The 24497-nt window shown below is 44.4% G+C and overlaps 2 protein-coding genes across 3 annotated transcripts in view; one reads left to right on the top strand and one right to left on the bottom strand.

Annotated features, from left to right (window-relative positions):
- LOC120978762 (wiskott-Aldrich syndrome protein-like) overlaps positions 1 to 3700 on the bottom strand; it is a 43366-nt gene extending 39666 nt beyond the window's left edge. Inside the window, exons 1-2 of the mRNA XM_040407093.1 lie at positions 3664 to 3700; positions 1332 to 1376 (exon numbers count right to left, since the gene is read on the bottom strand). The gene's annotated coding sequence lies outside the window, so the exon portion shown is untranslated. The remainder of the gene's footprint in view (positions 1 to 1331; positions 1377 to 3663) is intronic.
- The window catches only part of NISCH (nischarin), a 79300-nt gene that overhangs the window by 11676 nt on the left and 43127 nt on the right, over positions 1 to 24497 (top strand). Inside the window, exons 5-13 of one of the 2 annotated variants that reach the window (XR_005774184.1) lie at positions 2148 to 2311; positions 3725 to 3820; positions 7467 to 7562; positions 10231 to 10383; positions 11277 to 11345; positions 13474 to 13659; positions 14787 to 14915; positions 16670 to 16783; positions 21574 to 21675. Coding sequence is in view for 1 of the 2 variants with exons in the window: in XM_040407084.1 (XP_040263018.1) it covers positions 2148 to 2311; positions 3725 to 3820; positions 7467 to 7562; positions 10231 to 10383; positions 11277 to 11345; positions 13474 to 13659; positions 14787 to 14915; positions 16670 to 16783; positions 21574 to 21667 (1101 nt within the window). In the remaining variant the exon portion in view is untranslated. The remainder of the gene's footprint in view (positions 1 to 2147; positions 2312 to 3724; positions 3821 to 7466; positions 7563 to 10230; positions 10384 to 11276; positions 11346 to 13473; positions 13660 to 14786; positions 14916 to 16669; positions 16784 to 21573; positions 21676 to 24497) is intronic. The other variant, XM_040407084.1, reaches the window with a different exon arrangement.

The raw sequence follows: 24497 nt of genomic DNA on the forward strand, positions 1-24497 counted from the left end.
AGAACGCTTCCGTCCAGCCCTGATGCAGTCTGAATGGATGCGGATCCGCTCAGACTGCATCAGTCTGGCGGCGTTCAGCGGCGTGCGGATCCGTCCAGACTTACAATGTAAGTCAATGGGAACGGATCCGCTTGAAGATGACACCATATGGCTCAATCTTCAAGCGGATCCGTCCCCCATTGACTTTACATTGAAAGTCTGAACGGATCCGCTCAGGCTACTTTCGCACTTAGAAATTTTTCTAAGTTATTAATGCAGACGGATCCGTACTGAACGGAGCCTCCGTCTGCATTAATATGATCGGATCCGTTCAGAACGGATCCGATCAAGCGCAAGTGTGAAAGTAGCCTTATTCTTGAATTAATATCCACAGCTGTGTAATGGATGCCCCATTTTATAAAGTGCCTTTCTCACAAAGAAAACCTTTTTTCAGATGGAAGCTATCGCCATTAACTAATTGCCCCTGTCAGGCTTCTTGCACACCAGGCAAACCCCTTATTTTGCAGGGAAAGTTGCTGTTGGTTACATGTTCTCCCTTCATCAGCCCTATAAGGGAAGTTTAGTATTACATGGCAAACGGAGTCTGCCAGAGCATCTACAACTCTCAGCATGCCCAGGGAGAACGCATAGAACTCTCAGCATGCCCAGGCAGAGCAGATACAACTCTCAGCATGCCCAGGCAGAGCAGATACAACTCTCAGACAGCATGCCCGGGCAGAGCACAGGCAACTCTAAGCCGGCATGCCCGGGCAGAGCACGGGCAACTCTCAGCCGGCACGCCCATGCAGAGCACGGGCAACTCTCAGCCGGCACGCCCATGCAGAGCACGGGCAACTCTCAGCCGGCACGCCCATGCAGAGCACGGGCAACTCTCAGCCGGCACGCCCATGCAGAGCACGGGCAACTCTCAGCCGGCACGCCCATGCAGAGCACGGGCAACTCTCAGCCGGCACGCCCATGCAGAGCACGGGCAACTCTCAGCCGGCATGGTCAGGCACAGCAGATGTTAGAGCATCCTAATTGTTGTAATTTCACAGAGCTTCAGATCACAGGTCATAATTGTAGATAACCTGGAACACCTTCTGTTTGTGACTATGAAATAACAATATTCCAAACACCTCACCTGTGCTTAAAAAGAAGCTGTTACCACAAAATGCAGAGCAATCTGGAGGCAGCGTGTTATAGAGCAGGAGGAGCTGAACAGATTGATAAATAGGTTTTTTGGGAAAAGATTCAGTAATTTATACATTTATATCTCTGCTCTTTTTATACTTATGTCCGCCCCTGTATACAGCTGTCAGTGACTGACGGCTATCTGTATGCACACTTACATTGATGGCATTCTCTATCACTGATAACACCTCCAGTGTGTACAACTGAAATCAGAAAAAGCAAAGTATAAAATTAATAAAGTTTTACTGAATCTTTTCCTACAAAACTATATATTAATCTGCTCAGCTCCTCCTGCTCTATAACATACTGTGTGCAGACTACACTGCATTTTGTGGTGACAGGTCCTCTTTAAATGGCCACTGTCGTTTCAACAAACTTTGCATAAATCATAGTACATATGAGTACAAGAATCTCAGTAATATATCTTAGAGAAGAATGTCTCTTTCTTCCCTCTGCCCCTTAATAAACTAACAGTCTCTGTTGAATCTGTAGAGAAGATGCTGATTTATCAGATTTACATGCTGCCTATAGAAGTCTAAGGCGTGGGGTGAGGAGGATTGAACTGTTAGAGGGAGAAAAGGACAAAATTTGTTGAAAGTACAATGACCATTTAAAGGGGTTGTTTCGGTTCTAAGCTTAATTCCCTTGAAAGGGAGTTGATCTACATTAACCTGGCACAGACACTATACAGTGGGATGAGCCGTCTACTTCTGACTCCATGGTGGCTGCTGAGAGCAGTTAAACAGTGGATGGTACCTGGTGTCTGACCCTTTGATATTGATGACGTATAGGTGATCGTAATCTAGAAATCGGAAAACCCCTTTAAAATGAAGTGCCAACAGTTTGCAGAAGTTCAGGCACACTAGCTGAGGAGAAAAGTGGGATCAAATGTGGAAAGTAAATTGTAGAAGATAAATTATGGTTTATTGGGTAAAATTTGTTAGTTGACATTGTTTTATTTGACTTTCTTCAAGGTGAGCAGTTACTTGTAGCAGGGGAAGTATTTCATATGAGGCCTCTTCAGCTATATGCAATAACAGCGTTACTGCGCCACGCCAAACCAACATGCATCAACGGGGATGCCAAAACCGACCTGGGACATATACTTGACTTTACTTGTAGGCTCAAGTATTTAAAGGTAAACCATATGAAGATGTGTGGTGATGATATGTGTGTAACCATTTTTACACTTGGGGTCCATTCAGATGTCCGCATGTGTTTTGCAGTCCTCAAGTTGCGGATCCACAACACACAGATACCGGCCGTGTGAATTCCGCATTTTGTGGACCACACATGGCTGGCCCTGTGATAGAAATGCCTATTCTTGTCCGCGATTGCAGGCAAGAATAGGACATGCTCTATCTTTTTTGCAGAACGGAACTACGGATGCGGACATCTTTTGTGGCCCCATTGAAATGAATAGGTCAACACCCATTCTGCAAAATTGCGGAACGGACCCACAACTACGGACGTCTGAATGGAGCCCTAGTCAGATTTTCTTCATTTAGTTTTTAAAGAAGACCTTTTGCTCGGAAATGCAATCTGAAAGCAGCATGTTATAGAGCAAGAGAAGCTGAGCAGATTGAGATATAGAGACAGTAAAACTTGTAAATTATACTTTTATATATTTGCTTTTTTGCAGCCCTTTGAAGAGCTATTGGTGCAGGAGGAAGTGTTATCAGTGCCTGACAGCTATCTCTGTATACACACAATGCTATCAGTCACTGATAATACCTCCTCCCTGTACCGATAACTCTTCAGTATAGATTAATCTTTTCCCACAAATATATATAGAGCAAGAAATTTGTATGGCTGCACACCGTTATACATGAAAACAATAGAACTAGGTATTATTCTGGATTAAAGTGGTACTATACCTACTATACATTAAAAATGGAAGCTCTTCGAGCACAATTTTGATCAAATGTGTGTTGGGCCCATCTATCAACGTCAAGGTGGCTTCTGCAGATGGGTACCTAACACTAACCTAACTGCCTCTCAGGCTTCTCATTTCCTCCAGCTCTAACTTGCTGCTTTCAGATTGCATTGCATTTTGTGGTGACAGGTCCTCTCTAATCCTACAGGAAGTCTGACATCAGTTTTCTCAATGCAAAACTGCTGACAGACATAGGTAGGAGCAAGGACAGGAGGTAGAACATACTTCTGCTTTTAATCAGTGCTGTACTGTAAAAATGTACATTGAATGCCATGGTTGCAGTTCCCATAGGTGCACTGGGGGGGGGGGGGGGGGGAGAAACGTGGCTGCAGTGCTTCAGGCTAACTGCAAGAGCAGTCATTCACAGCAGAGGGGAGAGGCTGTGGAACTGCTCGTACACTGAGCCTGAAGCACTGCAGCTGGCAGTCACACACCCGATGTACTTCCAGTGCACTTTTGGGAGCAGCGCTAGTTCATTTTTGCATCATTAGTACTGCTGACAGACTCCCTTTAATCATCAGTATCGTATATTAGAAACTAGTCTCCTGACTTACTAGCAATAAGCTAATTTTCTTTTCTCTCCGATTTCATACGTTTACTCATGTTCTTCCTCAGATCAGCGGCACTAGGGGTCCTGTAGGAACAAGTAACATACAAGAACATTTACTTCCATATGATCTTTCTGTATTTAAGTCACTTTGTCAGGTAGAGGTAAGTACTAGTACACTGTTCACTAAGTACATGTTGTGTTTCTTCTCCGTTGAATACCAGAACTTACTATTAGAGGTATGGTGAATCAATTTGTATGAATTGATTTGTTCATCAGAGTTCTTGAGCAGCGAAGGATTGTCCCTGGCTGCTCAGGAGGCTACTCCCTGGTGCTTGATTGACAGGGCTGGACATCTCGCCCAGCTCTGACAATCTCTCGCCTGCGCCACTGCCCTACCTGAGCAGGGACTATGCGTGCAACACTATATTTTCAGGGAGCTGCGTTTGTGCAGTTGCTGCCCCGGTAGCAGCAGCAGAGCCTCAGAGCTTGGGCCGCACCTCAGAACAGTGGCGCATGCCTACGATTGTCTAGGCTTGGCGAGTTGTCCAGCCCTGTCCGTCAATCGGTGAGGTTTGCCTTTTCAGCAGCAGAGACAGCCCTTCGCTGCTCAAGAACTTTTAGGAACAAATTGATCTCTACTTACCATTAAATCAAATGTTACGCAGATTAAAGTGTTGGCTTTACCACTGTTTATTGTCTTCAAATTTGGCTGCTTGTTAGCTCAGTTGAACTAGGGTAAAGCTACTGTATAATCGGTGACTCCAGCTTAGTTGTATTGTCTATTGTGGTTCTGAAGAGGTCTGAAATCCATTGCCCATTTCATCACGGGCTATTGCTCTGTCATAATGCACAGAGGCTCTTACACATTTGATAGCTGTTGACTGACCACTTCTTCAGTTTACAGCAATCTCTCCTGACTCCTTGGCTGAGCATACATGTGTCCTGAAAAGGTAGAAAGCCACTGCCAGACACCGCCTAGCAACTTACCTCCCTGAGAACAAAAGAATCAAGAAGTTGAAATCCAATATGCCCCTATAGTCATTAGTTGGTCAGTCAATCTCGCCAAAGTGTAGCTAATGTGTATCTCCTGGTTAGTTAGTACGTATGCTAATACTCTCACATACAGTGGCATGCAAAAGTTTGGGCCCCCCTGGTCAAAGTTACTGCTACTTTGAACAGTAAAGCAAGTTGAAGATGAAAGGCACAAAGTTAAAACTTAAACACGTTTTTTAACATTTTAATCAATATCAGTGTATTATTTTGGCTTTGTACAATTTTAGAGTGAAAAAAGTATGGGAACCCAAGGAAATTTTGACCAAGGTCTCAAACCATAAATAGCCTGTTAGGGATAAGGCTTGTTCAGTCATCATTAGGGAAGGCCAGGTGATGCAAATTTCAAAGCTTTATAAATACCCAGACTCCTCTAACCTTGTCCCAAAAAATAGCATCCATAGGTTGTTCTAAGCAGCTGCCTAACACTCGGAAAATAAAAATGGTTGAGGCCCACAAAGCAGGTCAAGGCTATAAGAAGATAGCGTTTTCAGGTTGCCATCAGTTCGAAATGTAATTAAGAAATGGCAGTTAACAGGAACAATGGAGGACAAGAGAAGGTGTCGGAGACCAAGAAACATTTCAGAGACAGCTGCTTGTAGGATTGCTAGAAAGGCAAATCGGAACCCCCGCTTGACTGCAAAAGACCTCCAGAAATATTTAACAGACTCTGGAGTTGTGATACATTGTTCTACTGTTCAGTGACACCTCCACAGCCAATAGCTGGCCAAGCTGCTGACCTGCCCCCTTTGACGCAAGAGAGTAGGTCACCGACTGCTATTGGCTGCACCCCCTGTCGCTGGATGCTATGATCTGCACGATGGGGAGTTGCAGCAACAGCCGTGGAGGGATCCAGAAGGACACAGGCGTCGGGGACTAGGTACGTATTCTCTGTATGAGGAGCCTGGGCATTGTGGAGGGGTGGCTTACATCTCTGGATAACTCCTTTAAGAGGGGTGTGCAGTGTCAGGATATTAATGACCTCTCCTCAAGATAGGTTATCGGTATCAGATTGGTGGGGATTCGACTCTCAACACCCTCACCAATCAGCTGTTTTGTGTGAGCACTGCATCCTCTTCATTGTTTACCTGCATGTTGCCTAGTTTATAACACCAGCGCAGTGTGATTACACCTTCCTCTCTTATGCAATTGAATGGGAAAAGAAGGTATAATTACACTGCCCCGCCACTACAATCTAGACATTGAAGAGAATGCAGCGCTCGCTCAGAGTTGGACCTCCGTAGCTCTGATATTAATGGGGTTTTTGGAAATTTGTTTAACTGATAACCTATCCAGAGAATAGGTCATCAGTATCTGATTGGTGGTGGTCCGACATCTGGGACTCCCGCCGATCAGCTGTTTGAAAAAGCACCAACTCTCCTGTAAGCACTGTGGTCTTTCTGCAGCTTATCGTACACTGCACCCTACATGGCACAACGGCTGTGCTTGGTATTGCAGCTCAGCCCCATTCACTTGAATGGGTCTAAGCTGCACCTAGGCCATGTGACCTATGAATGTGACGTCTCTGGCCAAGGGAAAGCAGCGAGAAGGCCGCAGTGCTCATAGGAGTGCTTGTGCCTTCTCAAACAGCTAATTGGCAAGGGTCCTCGAGTCGAACGCCCACCAATCAGATCCAGTTTATAAGGCATCAGTTGAAAAGTCTTGGAAAACCCATTTAATGACATTTCCTGTGGATAGGTCATCAGCCTTCTGACATGGTACAACCCCTTTAAATAATAGTACAGTAAAAAAGTTTCAAAAAAACAAGTATTATAGACTTGGTTGGTCTTCCCACAATCCCACCAAGCTTTACATTTATGTTTAATACAAACATGTAAAGCAATATGGATGTAATGTGATGTCATTGTAGATGACACGTCACAGTCCAGCCTTGTAAACCGTACCAGTGTGTTGGGAGGAACAGGCTTCCCCAGTGCATCTAGAATGAAAGGTGGAGGAACTTGCACTAGGTTTAAAGGGGTTGGCCCACAAACCACATATATCACCTGTCCACTGGATGGTTGATTAATTATGTGATCGCTGGGACCCTGACCATTCATGAGAACAGGAGGCCTCGAGGTCCCTATGTGTATACAGCGGTAGTGCTCATGGGTGACCACCGCTCCATTCATTGTGTGAGTGGGACTGCCTAGTATAGTTCAATAGAAGTGAATGAAGCAGTGATCTGACATGCACACTGCTGCTGTATTCATACTCTCCTGATCATGGAGGTCCCAGTGTTTAGGCGCCCAGCGAGCTTACGTTTATCATGTCCTGTGGACAATTTAAAATAATGGCTGTGTAGGTGCGCCTAGCCCTTAATGGCTACTACCAATATATTTGGTACTGCAGTTCAGTCATATGGAGTGTGCTTCCACAGGAGAGCCGGCAGACCCCAAGCACCTTTGTTCTGCTGATCAGCATGTTCTGGAAGTCCCTGGGCTTTCTGAATATGAATTTACTGGTTAGAAAGCTGTATACAGCAAATAAACTTTCCATAACCTTCCTGGCAATATGTTATTTTGGTAGAAATTGTCATATTTTGTTTTTCCTTCTTCTTCCGACATTGTTTCCCAACGATTGCCGCCAGACCTTTTAAATGCTGATAGTCTTCCAGTAAAAGTTCATCTATCACGTGAAGCAGCTGACGGTCACCAGATTCTGATTCATGTAGTCAACAGAGATAATTAATGCAGCATTTCAGGATGTGCCCTGCCCCCACTATTGTTCTCAGTAAAGGCTGATAATGTTTTTCAGATCTGCCATTCCGATGCCAAACTTATCAAAGGATTCACCTCGTGCAAGAAAACACTGGCGACCATGACTGTTCAGTTTTCAACATCATCATTAAAGGTGCTGGTTTCAATAAATAGCAATGCCTTATGTCTGCACATTTTTTGTTGCTAGATTTGCTGTTACATGGGCCAAGGTAGTAATGCAGCCTCCTCTCTCACGCAACATGTCAGAAACGTCATCTATGTGGAAACCAAGGTTATAACGTACAGAGCTCCTACAAGCAGCGGCAAATAATCGTAATGCTGCAGCATAATTCTCCCGCATCATAACGCCTGACGGTGGGTTTGTGTCCTGTGGAGTTGTACGCACCATGTGACGCCATATTACTTAGAAGCATTGCTACTTTAGTTGAATAACATCGTAATATGGCATCTGATGGAGCCCAGTGATCTGCAGGATCACCAGGTTTAGGGCTCATTCAGACGTCCGTATGCTGTCCGCAAAAATGCAGATCTGCATTTTTGCAGACCGTTCAGCATGTCCGCAAAAAAAAGATTGCATTCCACATTTTTGCTGACCCATAGACTTCAGAGTGACCATGTCACTGGCAAGTATAGGACATTTTTTATTTGTTTTGCGGGGCCATGGAATGGAAGAAAAGGGCCCCATAGAAGCGAATTGGCCCGCATCTAATCCACAAAATTGCGGATCAGATGCGGCAAGCAACATACGGCCGCCTGAATGAGACTTTTATAGAGATATAAAAACTAGGTAATACGCTTACCTTTCGGTGTTGTGTAAACCTCAACAGTTCGATGAGAGGGCTGTATTTTTATACCGCACAGTGAGCGGTGGCCACAGCTCTGTGTGTGACCGCTGGCCGTCTGTCGAATGGAGGAAGAGTGAAGAAACACGGGACCTGTATCACGGCGCTTTCTCCAGTAACAGACTTCCAGACTAGGTAAGTATATAAAATAGGTTCCTTTATTAACGCTACGTTTTTTTACGGTGAATAGCACTCTTCATCAGGTATACAAAACATTGTATGCGCGCGGAAGTGGACTATTCGCCCTCGAAACACGTAGCGTTATAAAATAGGTTCTTTATACACTTACCTAATCTGGAAGTCTGTTACCGGGGAACGCGATGTGATACAGGTCCTGTGTTTCTTCATTCTTCCTCCGATCTGATGGAACATGTTACAATGTCTCCACACAGAATCGGACAGAAAAACATCTGTATGCCTGTGTATTCAATTAAAGGCACTCAGAGGTACACTGTGGATCCCAAATATTTCTGTGGGACCATTTTGCTACTGTAGACACATTGAAGATTGTACGAAGCGGTAATATGCTTATGTGTGTGAGACCTCACTATGCACAGGAAATCCATATTCAGACTTACAGGACTTAAAGGGTTTCTACCACCAGAAATACTGTTATGTAGCTGACATTAGCAAGGCGCTAACGTCAGCACTACATAACAGTATGTTTTTACCTTTCTCCTTGCAGCTGTTTTGGTAAAATACACACTTTTATAATATGCTAATGAGCCTCTAGGTGCTATGTGGGCATAGAATCAGCACCTAGAGGCTCTGTCTACTCTACTCACCCTTTATCCCGCCCAGGTCCCCTGTCCTGCCCGCCCCGCTCCTCTTGATTGATGCCACGGTTCGCAGCATCGCTTACGAAATCCCACGCCTGCGCCGTTCACTTCTGTATTCGGCACAGGCGCAGTGACTGAATGATGCGCTCCTGGTGCCGGATTCCTCACTGCGCCTGCGCCAACTACGTCACAGTGAGGAAGCCGGCATCAGGAGAGCGGCCTTCACTCCCTGCGCCGCATACAGAAGTGAACGGCGCAGGCGCGGGATTTCGTAAGCGATGCTGCGAACCGTGGCATCAATCAAGAGGAGCGGGGCGGGATAAAGGGTGAGTGGACAGAGCCTCTAGGTGCTGGTTTTATGCCCACATAGCACCTAGAGGCTCATTAGCGTATTATAAAAGTGCTTATTTTATCAGAACGGCTGCAGGGAGAAAGGTAAAAAACATACTGTTATGTAGTGCTGACATTAGCGCATTGCTAATGTCAGCTACATAACAGTATTTCTGGTGGTAGAAGCCCTTTAATTCCTCAGCATACAATGAATGAGATTCTTTAATGCTATCTGGAACAAATCCAAATAAAAAATTACTTTTCTGTAGAGCCCTGATATTGACTTAATGCATATATGGTTTTATTGTATCAGTAAGGGCAAAAACCAAAGCTAGCCAGCACATCCTAATGTGCAGGGGTGCGTCGCCAAGGCTGAAAATACATAATCAGCATAAAGCTGAAGCCTGCTCTCCCTGAATTCATTGGAGGCTCTTAGGCACCAGAAGAGGTCAAATACAGACTGGGCTTAGTATATGTGGAACCTGTCTCCCCTAAATTTATTGGAGGCCAGTTGGCACCAAAAGAGGTAGCATTTAGTGTGGGTTCCTGTTCAAAAGAGGTCACATTGCCGTAGTAGATGGGCACAAACTATTTTAATTAAAATATACTTGCTAAGAACATCTGTGAGCATGGCATTAGTTCATATATTCTGTGTTTGCAGCGTGCTGTTGCATTGTATTATCAGATGTCTCTAATAAACTGAGTTCTAACATGGACATGCACATAGAATACATCAGCAACCTCAGACTTAGAGTACATTTTAAAGTACTATTTGTAGAAAATAAACATTTTTATGATGTGTGCCATAGTGTGATGCTTTCTAAAGCAGATTGGTTGTGGCTTATTTTAGGACATCTTGGTACCAGAAGCTCTTGAATTTGATCATTGGGTGGCAGAAGGCACGTCTTCAGATTGTCCTATTACAGCTGTGGTTCCAAAATGGAGCGCTCTGACCACTGTGGATATGAGCCACAATCAAATCTCCTCTATAGATGATTCAGTGGTAAGAATGCTTCTGTATTATGTGCAAAAGAGGGTTCTAGACAGACGGAAGGAGAGAGAGGGAGAGACGGAAGGAGAGAGAGGGAGAGACGAAAGGAGAGAGAGGGACACAGACGGAAGGAGAGAGAGGGACACACGGAAGGAGAGAGACGGGGACACAGAGACGGAGGGAGAGAGAGGGAGACGCAGACGGAAGGAGAGAGAGCGCGACACGCAGACGGAGGGAGAGAGACGGGGACACGCAGACGGAGGGAGAGAGACGGGGACACTCAGACGGAGGGAGAGACGGGGACACTCAGACGGAGGGAGAGACGGGGACACTCAGACGGAGGGAGAGACGGGGACACGCAGGCGGAGGGAGAGAGACGGGGACACGCAGGCGGAGGGAGAGAGACGGGGACACGCAGGCGGAGGGAGAGAGACGGGGACACGCAGGCGGAGGGAGAGAGACGGGACACGCAGGCGGAGGGAGAGACGGGGACACGCAGGCGGAGGGAGAGAGACGGGACACGCAGGCGGAGGAAGAGAGACGGGGACACGCAGGCGGAGGGAGAGAGACGGGGACACGCAGGCGGAGGGAGAGAGACGGGGACACGCAGGCGGAGGGAGAGAGACGGGGACACGCAGGCGGAGGGAGAGAGACGGGGACACGCAGGCGGAGGGAGAGAGACGGGGACACGCAGGCGGAGGGAGAGAGACGGGGACACGCAGGCGGAGGGAGAGAGACGGGGACACGCAGGCGGAGGGAGAGAGACGGGGACACGCAGGCGGAGGGAGAGAGACGGGGACACGCAGGCGGAGGGAGAGAGACGGGGACACGCAGGCGGAGGGAGATATAGATAGATAATTTGGGTTTAACTTTTCTTTTATGTACTTTTTTTTTTTTTTTTGCAGAAACTTACTCCACAAGTAGAATTTCTGGCCTTGAGTCATAATCATATAAGCTCAATAGAGAATCTACAGGTAAAGATATCATGTGCATATATCAATGGTTCTCATCCTCATATACAGTTATCATTAACAAACCCACTGTTTCTCCACCAAACTCGGAGGTGTATCTCCATAGCAGCTCTAGTTGCTGTCATTGCCTTCCCCCACTTTAGCAGCTTCCTGGCCTGCTAGTCTCAGAAGTGGTAGATGCAGGTAAGGAAGAAGGACAGGCTGTTATTGAGACGGCACGTTTACAGCCAAAAATAAGTGGTCTGGGCAAAACTGGAAAAAAAAAACATGTTTCTGCTGTGTCAGCAAGTCTGGCTTTATGCAGATCTGCATCGAGATGGATGAAGCTCTGTCACTTGTGTAACACACATTTTTCTCAATGCCAAGCATGAAACTTCTTCTGTCTGGCTAATGCAGATTAGGAAACCATAACCGTTGGTGCTATATAGTTTACATTAAAATTTTCCTTGGAATAACCCTTTAATGCAGTACTTGGTTATTTTGGGCTCGCCTCATCTAGTTTCTGCGTATAGATTATTCTCTCATTTGATTTTGGCCACAAGGGTGGTATCGTGTCCAACAGAGGGGTTGTTTGGTTTGGAAAACCCATTTTGAAATACCCTATTAGAGAATTTTTATTTAGTACAGGGGTGCCCCTCATTTGGGACCTTGATCAAATAGCCGATGCCACAAAGAGCATATCTCACTGTGTAGGACCCTATCTTTCTGTATGATATATGGACAGCCTGCTGATGTCAATGGGCACCATGTATTGTCTTATTTCACCTGCGCTACAGTGGTTGAACACTTTCTGTCAGTTTGCCATACACATTACTGTTGACCATCAGCAGTGGAGCCTTCTAACAAAAGATGATTTCCAAAGTGCACATGCAGTTTAAAGGGGTTGTCCAAGACTGGACAAGACGTCTCAGGGGCCTGGAAATGATGTACAAAGGAAAAAAAAAAAAACCTTGTCACACTCACCTCAGACTCACCTTGTCATTCTGAAAAGGTGAGTGTTTTTCTTTTCACTGTACACAGTTTCCAGACCCCTGAGAATTTATGGTAGAGTTCTTAAAATTAGGACTCATTTGCATTTTGTGTGACATCTAAAATCATCATTTGCAGGTAGTTGCTCACCCTGTGTAAACAGGGATTTGCTGCTGGCAACCAATGAATCTGGGAAGAAAAGATCGTAGTAGTGATCATTCATCCCATATAGAGAAGATAATTACTGCATGTAAATGCAGCTCTACTGCGCCTGAACAATCGGGCAATGATCGAGAATGAACCGTTCATTCCCGACCATTGCCCTGTGCGTCAGCTTATGCTAAAGGGCCCTTAGCCCGTCCGAGATAGAACCTCATTTAAGGCCGGCTATACACTTTTGACAGCTGTCAGCCAATGTTCAGCTGACAGCTGTCTCTCCAGACTCCCTGATACACATGCATGCTTGTAGGGAGAATTGAGTCTGCCGCAGAAGCAAAGGTACTAGGCAGTTAATGGGAGTCTGCCAGCAGTTTTGACCATGTAAAACTGCTGAGAGCAGTAGGTAGCGGCTGGGGAAAGCAAGACAAACATACCTTTTATGGCTCTTTTACTATTAGGAGTAATTTGAATAAAGCATTTTATTCTGCCAGATTCTGGTTTTGAAAGTGCACTGGAGGCGGAGCTTCAATGTGAAGTGCTCTCTGCATTGAGCTGTTTTTCAGCCCCTCCCCTCTGTTCTGAGTGACAGCTATAGCATCCAACCAGGAGGCCACTACAGCTGTCAAGCAGAGGGGAGGGGTTGTGGAGCAGTTTAATGCAGAGAGTACTTCACAGTGAAGCTCCGCCTCCAGGGATCTGGCAGAATCAAAGTTCATATTCACCCTGCTCCTGATAAAAACTTCACTCAAGAAATGTTTGTATTGCTCCCTTACACCCCTGCCTAGTACTGTCAACGTTTTAGCATGATCCTTAAGACTCCCCCTGAAATCCATAAGTCTGATCCTTCTTTGCCCTGAAATCGTCTGGTTTGGTGATGATACATCTAATTTGTATGACTAGCTGTATAAGGAGATGTAACAGCCCGTTGATGTCAATGGGCATCATGCTAAAATGTTGCTAATGAGTGATAACGTAGAAGTGTTTTTTTTGTCTTCTTATTTAGCACTTGTACAATCTTGTTCACTTGGATCTTTCTTATAATAAGCTTTCCATATTGGAAGGAGTTCACTCAAAAATTGGGAATATTAAAACGCTTAATTTATCTGGAAACCTTCTTGAGAACCTCAAAGGACTTAATAAGTTGTATTCTCTTGTCAACTTGGACCTTAGCAACAACAAGATTTCACAGGTAAGCAGCCATTGTTCCTATGTCATTCCTAAATATAGTCCTTGTATGTGGCCTAAGGAGGTTGGTATTGTATATTATATTGGTGCGCTGATGTGTCACGTGACATATACGGTACAACTACACTGAAACATGTGTTGCACGACATATTTTATAATGCTAGTCTATGGTTTTGCGCTGCGACATGCTGCAACTGCGACACGACAGTTGTACAAAAACCCATCTTCGACTGTTGTGTCGAAGGTGCAGCACGTTGCATGTCGCAGTGCGACACTGTAGACTAAAATTGTAAAATATGCTGTGCGTCATTACAGCGACAAATAATCGCGCGATAAATGTCGTCATGTAGCCCTAGCCTTACTCTTATTATGCCAGATAAATTGCTGATCCGGGTACCTATCAGCAGCACCAGTTAGCAGTGCTACATTCCTAAAACATATATTTGCTTACAACATGAAAAGTGCTGTTCACCTCCACTTGTAGCTGTAGGAATTTCTTTACACAGTGTCAAAAAAATGCATAGACCCTGCTCCTCCGTTTTTAGCTCCTCTGTTATTTGTTATACAGAGTTGCTGATGTGTGCTAGCCTGAGCTCAGGAAACGGAACACTCGAGAATGATATAGTGTCACATATAGCGTACCAGGGGTCATCTTAAAGGGGTTGTGCAAGAATGGGGGGGGGGCCTGTGAAGGGAAGATTATTTTACCCGGCGCTGGCTCCCCACTCCTTCTCCTCCAGGCTTGGTCTGCTCCGCTGGGCTTCCTCAAAGTCAACATTCGGTTTGACATTGCTGTGGCCAATTACTGGCCGCGGCAGTGACCAGCTCCCCTTACGTTATGACAAATGGTCCCATGATCCGCTCTCTGCTGCGGCCAGTGATTTGCTGCGGCGATGTTAAACAGGATGTTGAGATCAGCAGAGCATTGCGGGCCAGGAGGTCAAGGAGCTGGGAACCAGAACCGGGAGGCAGGTAAGTCATCTTCCCATTACAGGTCCGGTAAAGTGGGGTGGTTTGCTACAAAAAACCCTATTCTTGCTCAGCCCCTTTAATATTAAGTTACTTACATAAAATGCTTTAGTATTTCGTTATCTAAGTTAGAAAACTTTTTCATGAATCATTTATTTTCAGGTTGATGAAATAAAAAATATAGGAAGCCTTCCATGCTTGGAGACTGTCAATTTGACAGACAACCCCGTTACGATTGTCCCTGATTACCGAACCAAGGTTCTTGCACAGTTTGGGGATCGAGCTGCGGAGGTAAAATCATGTTCAGTATGTATTAAATGGTTAAAACATCTTGGCTGTGTGCACTCTTATGGTCAAAGTGAACAATATGCTGGATGCCTCTTGTACAAGTATATTTGTACCCTGATGAAGATATTCTAGCAATGTATCATAGCGTGTAAATAGACAGCTAAGACCGACTGTCCCAATATACATATTTAACTGATTAGGAGTTAAAGGGGTTGTCTCATCATAGACAATGGGGGCATATCGCTAGGATATGCCCCCATTGTCTTATAGGTGCGGGTCCCACCGCTGGGATCCGCACCTATATCGACGAGAACGGAGCCCCGCAAGTGAAGGAGGGCGCGCGTGCGCAGCCGCTCTCTCATTCACTTCTATAGGGAGCCGGCTTGGTGGAAGCCGGACCGGAGTCCTCCAGCCACCACCTTGCGGGGCTCCGTTCTCGATATAGGTGCGGGTCCCAGCAGCGGCACCCGCACCTATAAGATAATGGGGGCATATCCTAGCGATATGCCCCCATTGTCTATTATGATACAACCCCTTTAAAACTTTTTATGTAATTCTGTGCCAGTGAACTTACTATTACCCAGACCTGCTTCAAGAGAGTCTGCCCCTCTGGAAGGTTTGTTGTGACCATGTATCACATATTGACTTGTGGCTACTGGGACAACTGCTTGGGACAACACCCCCCCAACTGGTTACCTCCCCTCTGTACCATTACTGCAGACTGCTAGCAATTCATTCATAACTTCTAGTAGAAATAAGAAAGGAATGGCACAACATAGAGCCATAAGAATAGATGCCCCAGAACTGTGATAACATGGGGAATGCATGAAGCTATTAAAACAGGTGTCAGGAGTGGTGAAAGGTCTTCTTTAGGGCTGTTTCACACGAGCGGATGCCGTGCATGGAATCCGCAGCGTGAAAGACAGCCAAGCCCCGTTCCGGACAGCAGAGAAACGGAGCATTAAAGGGGTTATCCCATCTTAGACAATCGCTAGGATATGCCCCCATTGTCTGATAGGTGCGGGTCCCACCTCTGGGACCCGCACCTACAACGAGAACGGAGCCAGGGAGAGTTGTGGCTGGAGGACCCGAGTTTCCCAGGGTCCGTCCACCACCAGGCACAGCTCCCCGCCTCTCCCATTTATGGTAAATGGGAGCGCACCGCGCATGCGCGGCCAACGCTCCCATTAATTTCTATGGTGCCGACAGAAATAGCCGAGCCAGCGCTCGGCTATTTTCGGCAGCTCCATAGAAATGAACGGAGGGCGGCTGCGCATGCGCAGTGCGCTTCTCCTTCACTTTCCCTGCTCCGTTCTCCTTGTAGGTGCAGGTCCCAGCGGTGGGACCCGCACCTATCAGACAATGGGGGCATATCCTAGCGATTGTCTAAGATGGGATAACCCCTTTAACATGATTGATAATGCTCCGTGCCTCTCTGTGATCTTTTTACTACAAAATCACAGGGAGATAAAGTTGTCACCGTGATTTTGTAGTAAAAAGATCACAGAGAGGCACGGAGCATTATCAATCATGTTACTGCTCCGTATCTCTGCTGTCCAGAGCGGGGCTTGGCTCTCTTTCATGCAGCGGATGACACGCATGGCATCCGCTCGTGTTTGTGTAGAGTAGGACGGTAACTAATATAGCCATAGTGGGAGCTATGTTCTTGCATGTTGTTATTTATTATTATTATGATTATTATTATTACTGAATTGATTGCTAACCGTAAGTTTTTTCCTTTTTTTATTTTATTTAAGGTTTGTTTGGACAGTACCAGCACAACGGAAAAGGAGCTGGATACTGTGGAAGTGTTAAAGGCAATTCAAAAAGCAAAGGAAGCAAAAAATAAATTGAATAATGCAGATAAAAAGGTATAAAGAAGATTTTATCTCTTCTGAAAACATTCCCGTAGTATTGATTTTATTTTATTTTTTCCGATTTTTGCACATCAGTGCACTGATAACAATGGGCGACTTCTTACTTTTTACATTTCTTGTTACACAAGTGAAGTTAGGTTCTCCCAGACAGTGTATGAGTTGTCTATATTAATAAGATGTAGTTGTACTTTTTTATTAACAAATGGTGTTCTACACAGTTCTGTTCTCAGAGAGGGAGTGGAAGAGGGACGGGGGAGAAAACTGCAACACATTTCACAGTGTAGCAGTTCCGAATATATGCGAAATAAGATATTTTTAATAGGAGATATTGATGATGTGTTATTTTTATATCATAGTTCAGTTTGATAGTGTTTTGGAGTGACTGAGAAGAATGCATAATATATACTCGTTCTATTTTTCTCTCTTTGATAAAAATTGCTGCTACATAATGACTGCCCGGGGCCGTACAGAACCCAGTTATTTGCTTTAGTGCTTCTCAATGACATAAATCTATGACGCCTTTTTTTTTTACAACTCAGCGTTTTGCTGTTCCTCAGTAATTCCTCCTGGAAGTGATCTTTTAATGTTATTATTCCTCATAGGGTGGGTTACTACACAGTCAGACATTGTCAGCCCTGATTTGACACTGTGAGAGTACAGAAATGTGCTGTCGATAACTAGAACAGCAACACTCAGTTGTCACTTAGGGTAGGTTCACATTTGCGTTAAACAGTCCCAGCAGGCTGGCAGAGAAGCGGTCGCAAGGGTTTTTGTCTGGCCGAAAACTGGCACTTATGCCAGAAAGCGAGGATGCAGTGAACTCCAGCAGGCTGTTCTCTCCCAGAATAGCCTGCAAGATCCGTTTAACACACATGGGAACCTACCCTTAGTTTATTTTTCCAGGGTGAATAACCGAAGAATGTCAGAATACAGAGTTGTAAGAAAATATTCTCCAAGGTTATTTCCTGGAGAATACAAGTTTTAGGAATTTACTATTAGAGATGTCAAGAGTGGTGACAAGTCCCAGCTAAAGGTGTTTTCTGAGATTTTAATACTGATGACCTATCCACAGGATAGGGAAAAACACAATAATGAGAGCAGCACCATCGTTCCCCCCCCAGACCTCCACAAGGGATGAACATGCCAGTCAGCAATTGCAGATCCGCGATGACCGCTCCACATCAATAGCACAAATACAAATTCGACATCATGGAGGGTATGCTGCCCTCGACTTTTTGTATTTGAGCTATCCTCAGGATAGGTCATCTGTATCTGATCGGTGGGGGTCCAACACCTGGGATCCCCGCCGATTAGCTGTTTCTCGCAGCTTTCCCTATGCCATGTGATGTCACTTTCATCGGTCACATGAGCAGCTCAGCCCTGTTGAAGTACATAGGGCTGAGCTGCAGTACCAAACACAGCCACTATACAATGTAGAGCGCTGTGCTTGGTATGCTGAGTGAAGCTGCGAGCAGCAGTGCTTTCTCAAACAGCTGATTGGCGGGGGTCCCAGGTGTCAGAGGATAGGTCATCAGTTAAAAAATCTCAGAAAACCCCTTTAATTGATCAGATGCCCACTTTCCAGTTAGGTATGTCAGTCGGCATGTATGAATCCCCTCACAACAAACCCTCCTATAATGAAGTTGCTTAATACGATCCCACTGTGGACAGCACATTGTCAATTTTTAATCTTTTTATCTGTTTTTTAACTGTTCTATTGTGTATAAATGTCTATTAAAAGAAATCATGGAGACCCGACTAAGATGGTGAAGTGTGGATGCTGTTAATTGTAATGTCCCTTATTGTGCCCCCTGATCTCTCATGTTGTTCTGCTGTTATATTCTGTACATTGACAGTGTTAGAAAAATAAAAAGAATCTGTGAAATAATGCATGTGAGTTTGCATTTGCTGCAATTCCATTCTTTTGTGGAGCCGCATTTTATGCATCAATTATTAATACTGACTGCTTGATTTATTCTTATTTCATACAGGTAAAATATTATAGTATTCATGAAGTCCTAGGAAACAGATGTATAATGCAATCAACATGGTTTGTTTCTGATTGTATGTGCAAATGAGTAGTGAATTGAACCTCCTGACTCTCCCTCAACATGTTAGTTCTCAGCCCTGCCTTTGCCCCATACATGCGTACCTGGCCAAGCATGCATGTATACAGAGCAGTCAGCCGAATGAGCATATAAGTGACTATGTAATGTGTATGGCCAGCCTCCGCCATCAGCTGTCTGCATAGAGCACTGAGGATAAGTGCCATGGGGTTTGCTCCTGTTTGGTGTCTCTTTGTTCTGATCGCTACAGCTAAACATTATAGAAGGTCATTAGGACTTAACGTTCACTTTCTTGTCTTCATACATGGTGTGGGAATCGCAGAGCACACTTTTCAGCACTTACAAGAATGAGGGTCACCAAACTTCAGTGCTTAAATCTTTACAATACCATTGGCCTATCTATAGTGTAGCTCATCATTTATCAGATTGTGGGTGGCACCCCTGCCAATCAGCTGTTTGAAGGGGCAATGCAATGAGTCAGACCCCCCACCGATCTGATATTGATGATCTGTCCTGAAGGAAGGCCATGAGTATTCTGAAGAAGCCTAAGCAAGGAATTGACCCATATTAAGGAATTCTACAATAAAGGGGTTGTCCGGGCTTTTACTATTGATGACCTATCCTCAGGATAGGTCATCAATATTAGATCGGCGGGGGTCCTACTACCGGCACCCCCGCTGATCCACTGTATGAGGAGACGGCGTGCGAACGTGCCGTCTACCCTTTTCTCTTCTTGTCCACTACTGCTGTCTATGGTCTTTGCCATAGACAGCAGCTGTGAACAGGAAGAGAGACTGCACATGTGCACTGCGGGCGCCGTCTCTTCATACAGCTGATCGGCAGGGGTGCCAGATGTCGGACCCTCCCCGATCTGATATTGATGACCTAGCCTGAGCATCAATAGTAAAAGCAGTGCAGATGACCCACACATACCCCTGCATTACATGCTCCACCAGTTTTAATTTGAATCTGTAATAATTCATCACATCAGATTACATTGCCGGGAGTCACACACGGCATTCACTGAGAATTAGGAAAACGCCTTGTAGTCAAATATGGATTAACGACAACGTTAAACAGATGCAACTATGTTATCTGGAATTATGTTTGCATGTATTTCTAAATTGTGTCTGCGTTGTTTTTGTTAAAATCTTTGTTATTTCAGTATATTCTGGTAGACTGCAACCACAAACATGGATGAAAATACAGATGCAAATAATAGGCTACATATTTTTTCCAGTGTAGTGAAATACAGACCGCACAAAGATGATTCATTAAGCTTAGGCTACATGCACACGACCGTATGCGTTTACTGATCCGCAAAAAAAAAAGGAAGACATCCGTGTTACATCCATTTTTTTGCGGATCCATTGTAACAATGCCTATGCTTGTCCGCAGAACGGACAAGAATAGGACATGCCCTATATTTTTTGCGGGGCTACGGAACGGACATACGGATGCGGACAGCACACAGTGTGCTGTCTGGATTTTTTGCAGACCCATTGAAATGAATAGGTCTGCATCCTATCCGCAAGAAAAAGCGGAACAGACACGGAAACAAAATATGTTTGTGTGCATGAGGCCTTATACATAGGAAACTTTAGGTTCAAACATATGTTGGTATCAAGCATGTGACAGATGGTCGGATATTTGCATACCATGCTGGTAAAGATCTGGCGGTCTGCAGCTTTTTTCACTTTTCTCTGGAGCTGTGCTCGTCTGTGGAATTGCAGTCTGAATGAGGGACTCTTATGTTATACATCACTCCAATAATCTCTGTTGAATAGCTGTGTGCAGGAAGAACAGAAGGAAGAAATATATCAATGTGTTTTACTGTTCACCTCTGCATTGTGGCTTCTGTACATAAGGGAACAGATTAGTCATACCATGGACACTCGTGGTGCCTTATGGATCCCACTGAATTATAATGGGGGCCATCATGTTAAAGGGGTTGTCTCACTTCAGCAAATGGCATTATTCACGGAGAGAAAGTTGATACAAGGCACTTACTAATGTATTGTGATTGTCCATATTGCCCCCTTTGCTGGTTTGATACATTTTTCTGTCACATTATACACTGCTCATTTCTAGAGTTTACGACCACCGCTGCAGCACAGATACGAAGTAGCCAGGACGGAAGCTGCTGCTCATGCGTGCCTACGTGCACTGCCATGGCCCCGGCCACCAGAGAGGTGAGCAAGCACGTCCACCAATTTATGCTGCTGCAAACACCGGCCCATTTCGGGGAACCCACTGCTGAATTTCCGTGTAAGAAATTCTGCACCCGAATTGTCCCGTGTGGTCCTACCCTTTAAAAGCAACATGTGTGCTTTGCAGACAGCGACGTGCTCCACATTACATAGTGACCATCTACACTAATTTGACATTGTTTCGTCAGGATTGTCATTTAAACCATTGGTGGTGACATCCCTTACAGAGGCCTCTTCTGTTGCTGTATGATCTCTACATTAGAAATTAACATTTTTCCTGTAAGATGAGAAGATCCCAACAATCAAATAAATGCTGTTCTGTGCTTCTTTCATGCCTGAAAATGGACTATACAGATCGCGCCAAAATGAGTTCAATGGATGCATTTATTATTTCACTGATGTGCAGCCCAGCAAGTGACAGCGGAGTCCTTCCTGTGATTGTTGTCTTGCTTAGTGTTGCCTGTTCTTCTGCTTATTTCATGCTCTCTTTTATCACTTTATTTGTCAGATGAGTGAGGACTTCCGGCTCACATCTGCCAGCTCTTCTTTTCCTGCAAACGCTTCCTCTTCACCTCTCTCTCGGCCTGTTATCTCCAGTCAAGGTAATCATGTATGTATCTTTTGGCTCAAGCTATTGCCCTTTTATTTCTCGGTTACCTTAAGGAAATCTCGAGTTTTGAGTAATATGTGCATTGAAAATGCATTGAAAATGAATTAAATAGTAGTACTAAGTATGATTGCTAGAAATGCTCAGACCAGGGCGCCTGTTAAATGATTACCCCAGTAAAATGTTTTACTTAGTATTTACTTTTCAGTGTCTGCCGGGGCTAGTATTGGTTACCGATTAATAGGTTGTCTGAGAATAGAAACGGGGTCTGTGTTTTTTCTGACACTACTCTTGTCAGTTAGTTATTTTCTGAAATTGGAGCTCAATAAGGTCATTGAGGCTGAGCTGCATTGCTTTACACAGCCAACGGACAGTGGTGGTGTTTCTGGAACAAAGAGTCTAATTTTGGACAGCCCTTTTAAATGAGGTCGCTCTGCTTACCTCGTCCAGTCTACACAGCAAAGCTGACAAGTGAGATGCAGAAATCGGGAAATGTCAGCATATTGTATGAGCTCAATGAATGAATATGTTGTTTTCTGAGGATACACTCTCCTTAAGTCATACAGGCTGGTGTTATACATTTTTCGTTAAGGCCCCCTTATACTGCCAGTTAAAAATGACAATTGTTGGGAAAGAAGCGTTCGGTCCTGACATTCACCTGCTCGTCAGTGAAGGAGACCGTTGCATTTACACAATCTCCTCAACAGTATGGGTAGGAGCGATCGCTAATGCCATTGCTCATCCTCATACAGTCATACAGAATCATTGTGTCTGGGCAGCAGAGTACTGTTTAGACAGCATGATCTGCTACCGGCAAACAATAGTTTAGGTGACCACACAAACGGTCACCAGAGGCACCTTTAAAGGGGTTCTCCAGGAATTCCTAAAATTACTGAAAATACTTTAAATATTACTTTTTTTTTATAAATATATTCACAAATACCTTTTATTAGTTATAATGGCTCATTTTGTCTGAGGAATAATCATCAGGGAAAATAAAATGGCTGCCATCCTATTAGTACACACAAAACCTATCCTAATCACACAGCAGGACAAGTTACTTCAGAACACTGAGCTAAAGAGCTGCCTCATCCTCCTCTCCTACTTGTCAGGGATTATGATCCTGAATACAGCTGATCTTCAGCTGAATCTCTGTAGGAATGGAGTCCATGAGGAGACATGAAGTACAGAGAGGTGGGGATGTGGCTGATGAGTAGCAGCTCTTGTATGCAGTCTCTATTACTGCATTCTGTCCTCTCTGTACTTTATGTCTCCTCATGGACTCCATAAGGAGATTCAGCTGAAGATCTTATCAGCTGTATTCAGGATCATATTCCCTGACTAGCAGAGAGGAGGATGAGGCAGCTCTTTAGCTCAGTGTTGTGAAGTAACTTGTCCTGCTGTGCTGTGATTAGGGCAGGTTTTGTGTGTACTAATAGGTTGGCTGCCATTTTATTTTCTCTGCAGACAAAACGAACCATTATAACTAATGAAAGGTATTTGTTTATATTTTTATAACTAAGTAATATTTAAGTATTCTCAGTAATTTTGTTTTATGAATTCCGGAGAACTGGCCGATTTATTGCTGTCAAGCGTTCTTATGAATATCTGGTAATGTAAAGGGGCCTTTAATCTATGATGATGTTTTTTACGTCTGACTTTAGAAGCAAATCATTTCAAAATCCATATTTCAAAATTTTCTTCTTCTTTTTCAATTTCTATATGATGGAGACAGCTACTCATTCAGTGAAAGTGCAAATTAACGCCATTGCCTGCAGTGGTGCTTATCCATTGTTTTCACATATCTTCTTTCTTCAACATATCGCCTCCTTATTTCATAATAATAATTCCTGCAGCTTGCTGGTAGAAGAAGACTTGCACGATAATTATCATTGATGTTTCTCTATCTTTGGTTAAGAGTTTTTAATAATCCACTCTAAACCTTGCTATCTGTATGTCTGTTCTGCAAAAAGATAGAGTATGTCTGCAAAATGAGGACCACGGATCCATTGAAGTCAATGGGTCAGCAAAAAAAAATAATGCAGATGGCTCATGGCCCGCATCCGGATTTTGCGGTCCATAAAATGAACACCGTTGTGTGCATGAGGCCTGATGCCGATCATCTGATAACTATACATTACATTTTCCACCACAGGATTTAAAGAGGTCCTGACATGTCTGATTTAGTGACAGCTTGCATTCCTCATGTAATAATTGTGGAGCATCTATTCTTATTACTCTATGATGTGCCATTTCTTTATTATTCCTGTAGCAATATCGAAAAGGGGAGCTCACTGAAATATAACTCGGCCTGCTATACCACCTAGCTTTTCAATACAATTGATAATAAATATATCCACGTTTACAAATATATCCACGTTTATTATTACCTAATACAAGGCATATAAAATACCTTGTAAACACAATAAACAATTGAATAAAAAAACTGAAAATAAAATATAAACAATAAAAATATAAAAATGTGCAGTCACGGTCCCTCTATAGACATATAGTGCGGAGCTCTCGCACTATTCAAAAATTAAGCAGTATATAACATTGTCTGCTTACTGCTTCGTATAGGGTGCACAATGATTGTCAGGTGGTTGCGCCCCTACCGCCCGACCCGTTCAGCAAGGAATGTAGTTATTCTGCGAGATGGTTGAGCAGAGTATATTGTTGGCTGCTTACCAGACCTGTCGCTGCATTCAATGATGGTTGGTACGTACGTAGCTGTGTTCAGGTTTCAATCCTCTTGTAGAGCACCTGTTAGCCTTCTTGCATAAGCGCTAGTGTCGGCACTGTTCTCTGGTGCATGCAGGTTTGTC

The sequence above is a fragment of the Bufo bufo genome, chromosome 9, assembly GCF_905171765.1.
Source record: "Bufo bufo chromosome 9, aBufBuf1.1, whole genome shotgun sequence".
NCBI classification, from domain to species: Eukaryota; Metazoa; Chordata; class Amphibia; order Anura; family Bufonidae; genus Bufo; species Bufo bufo.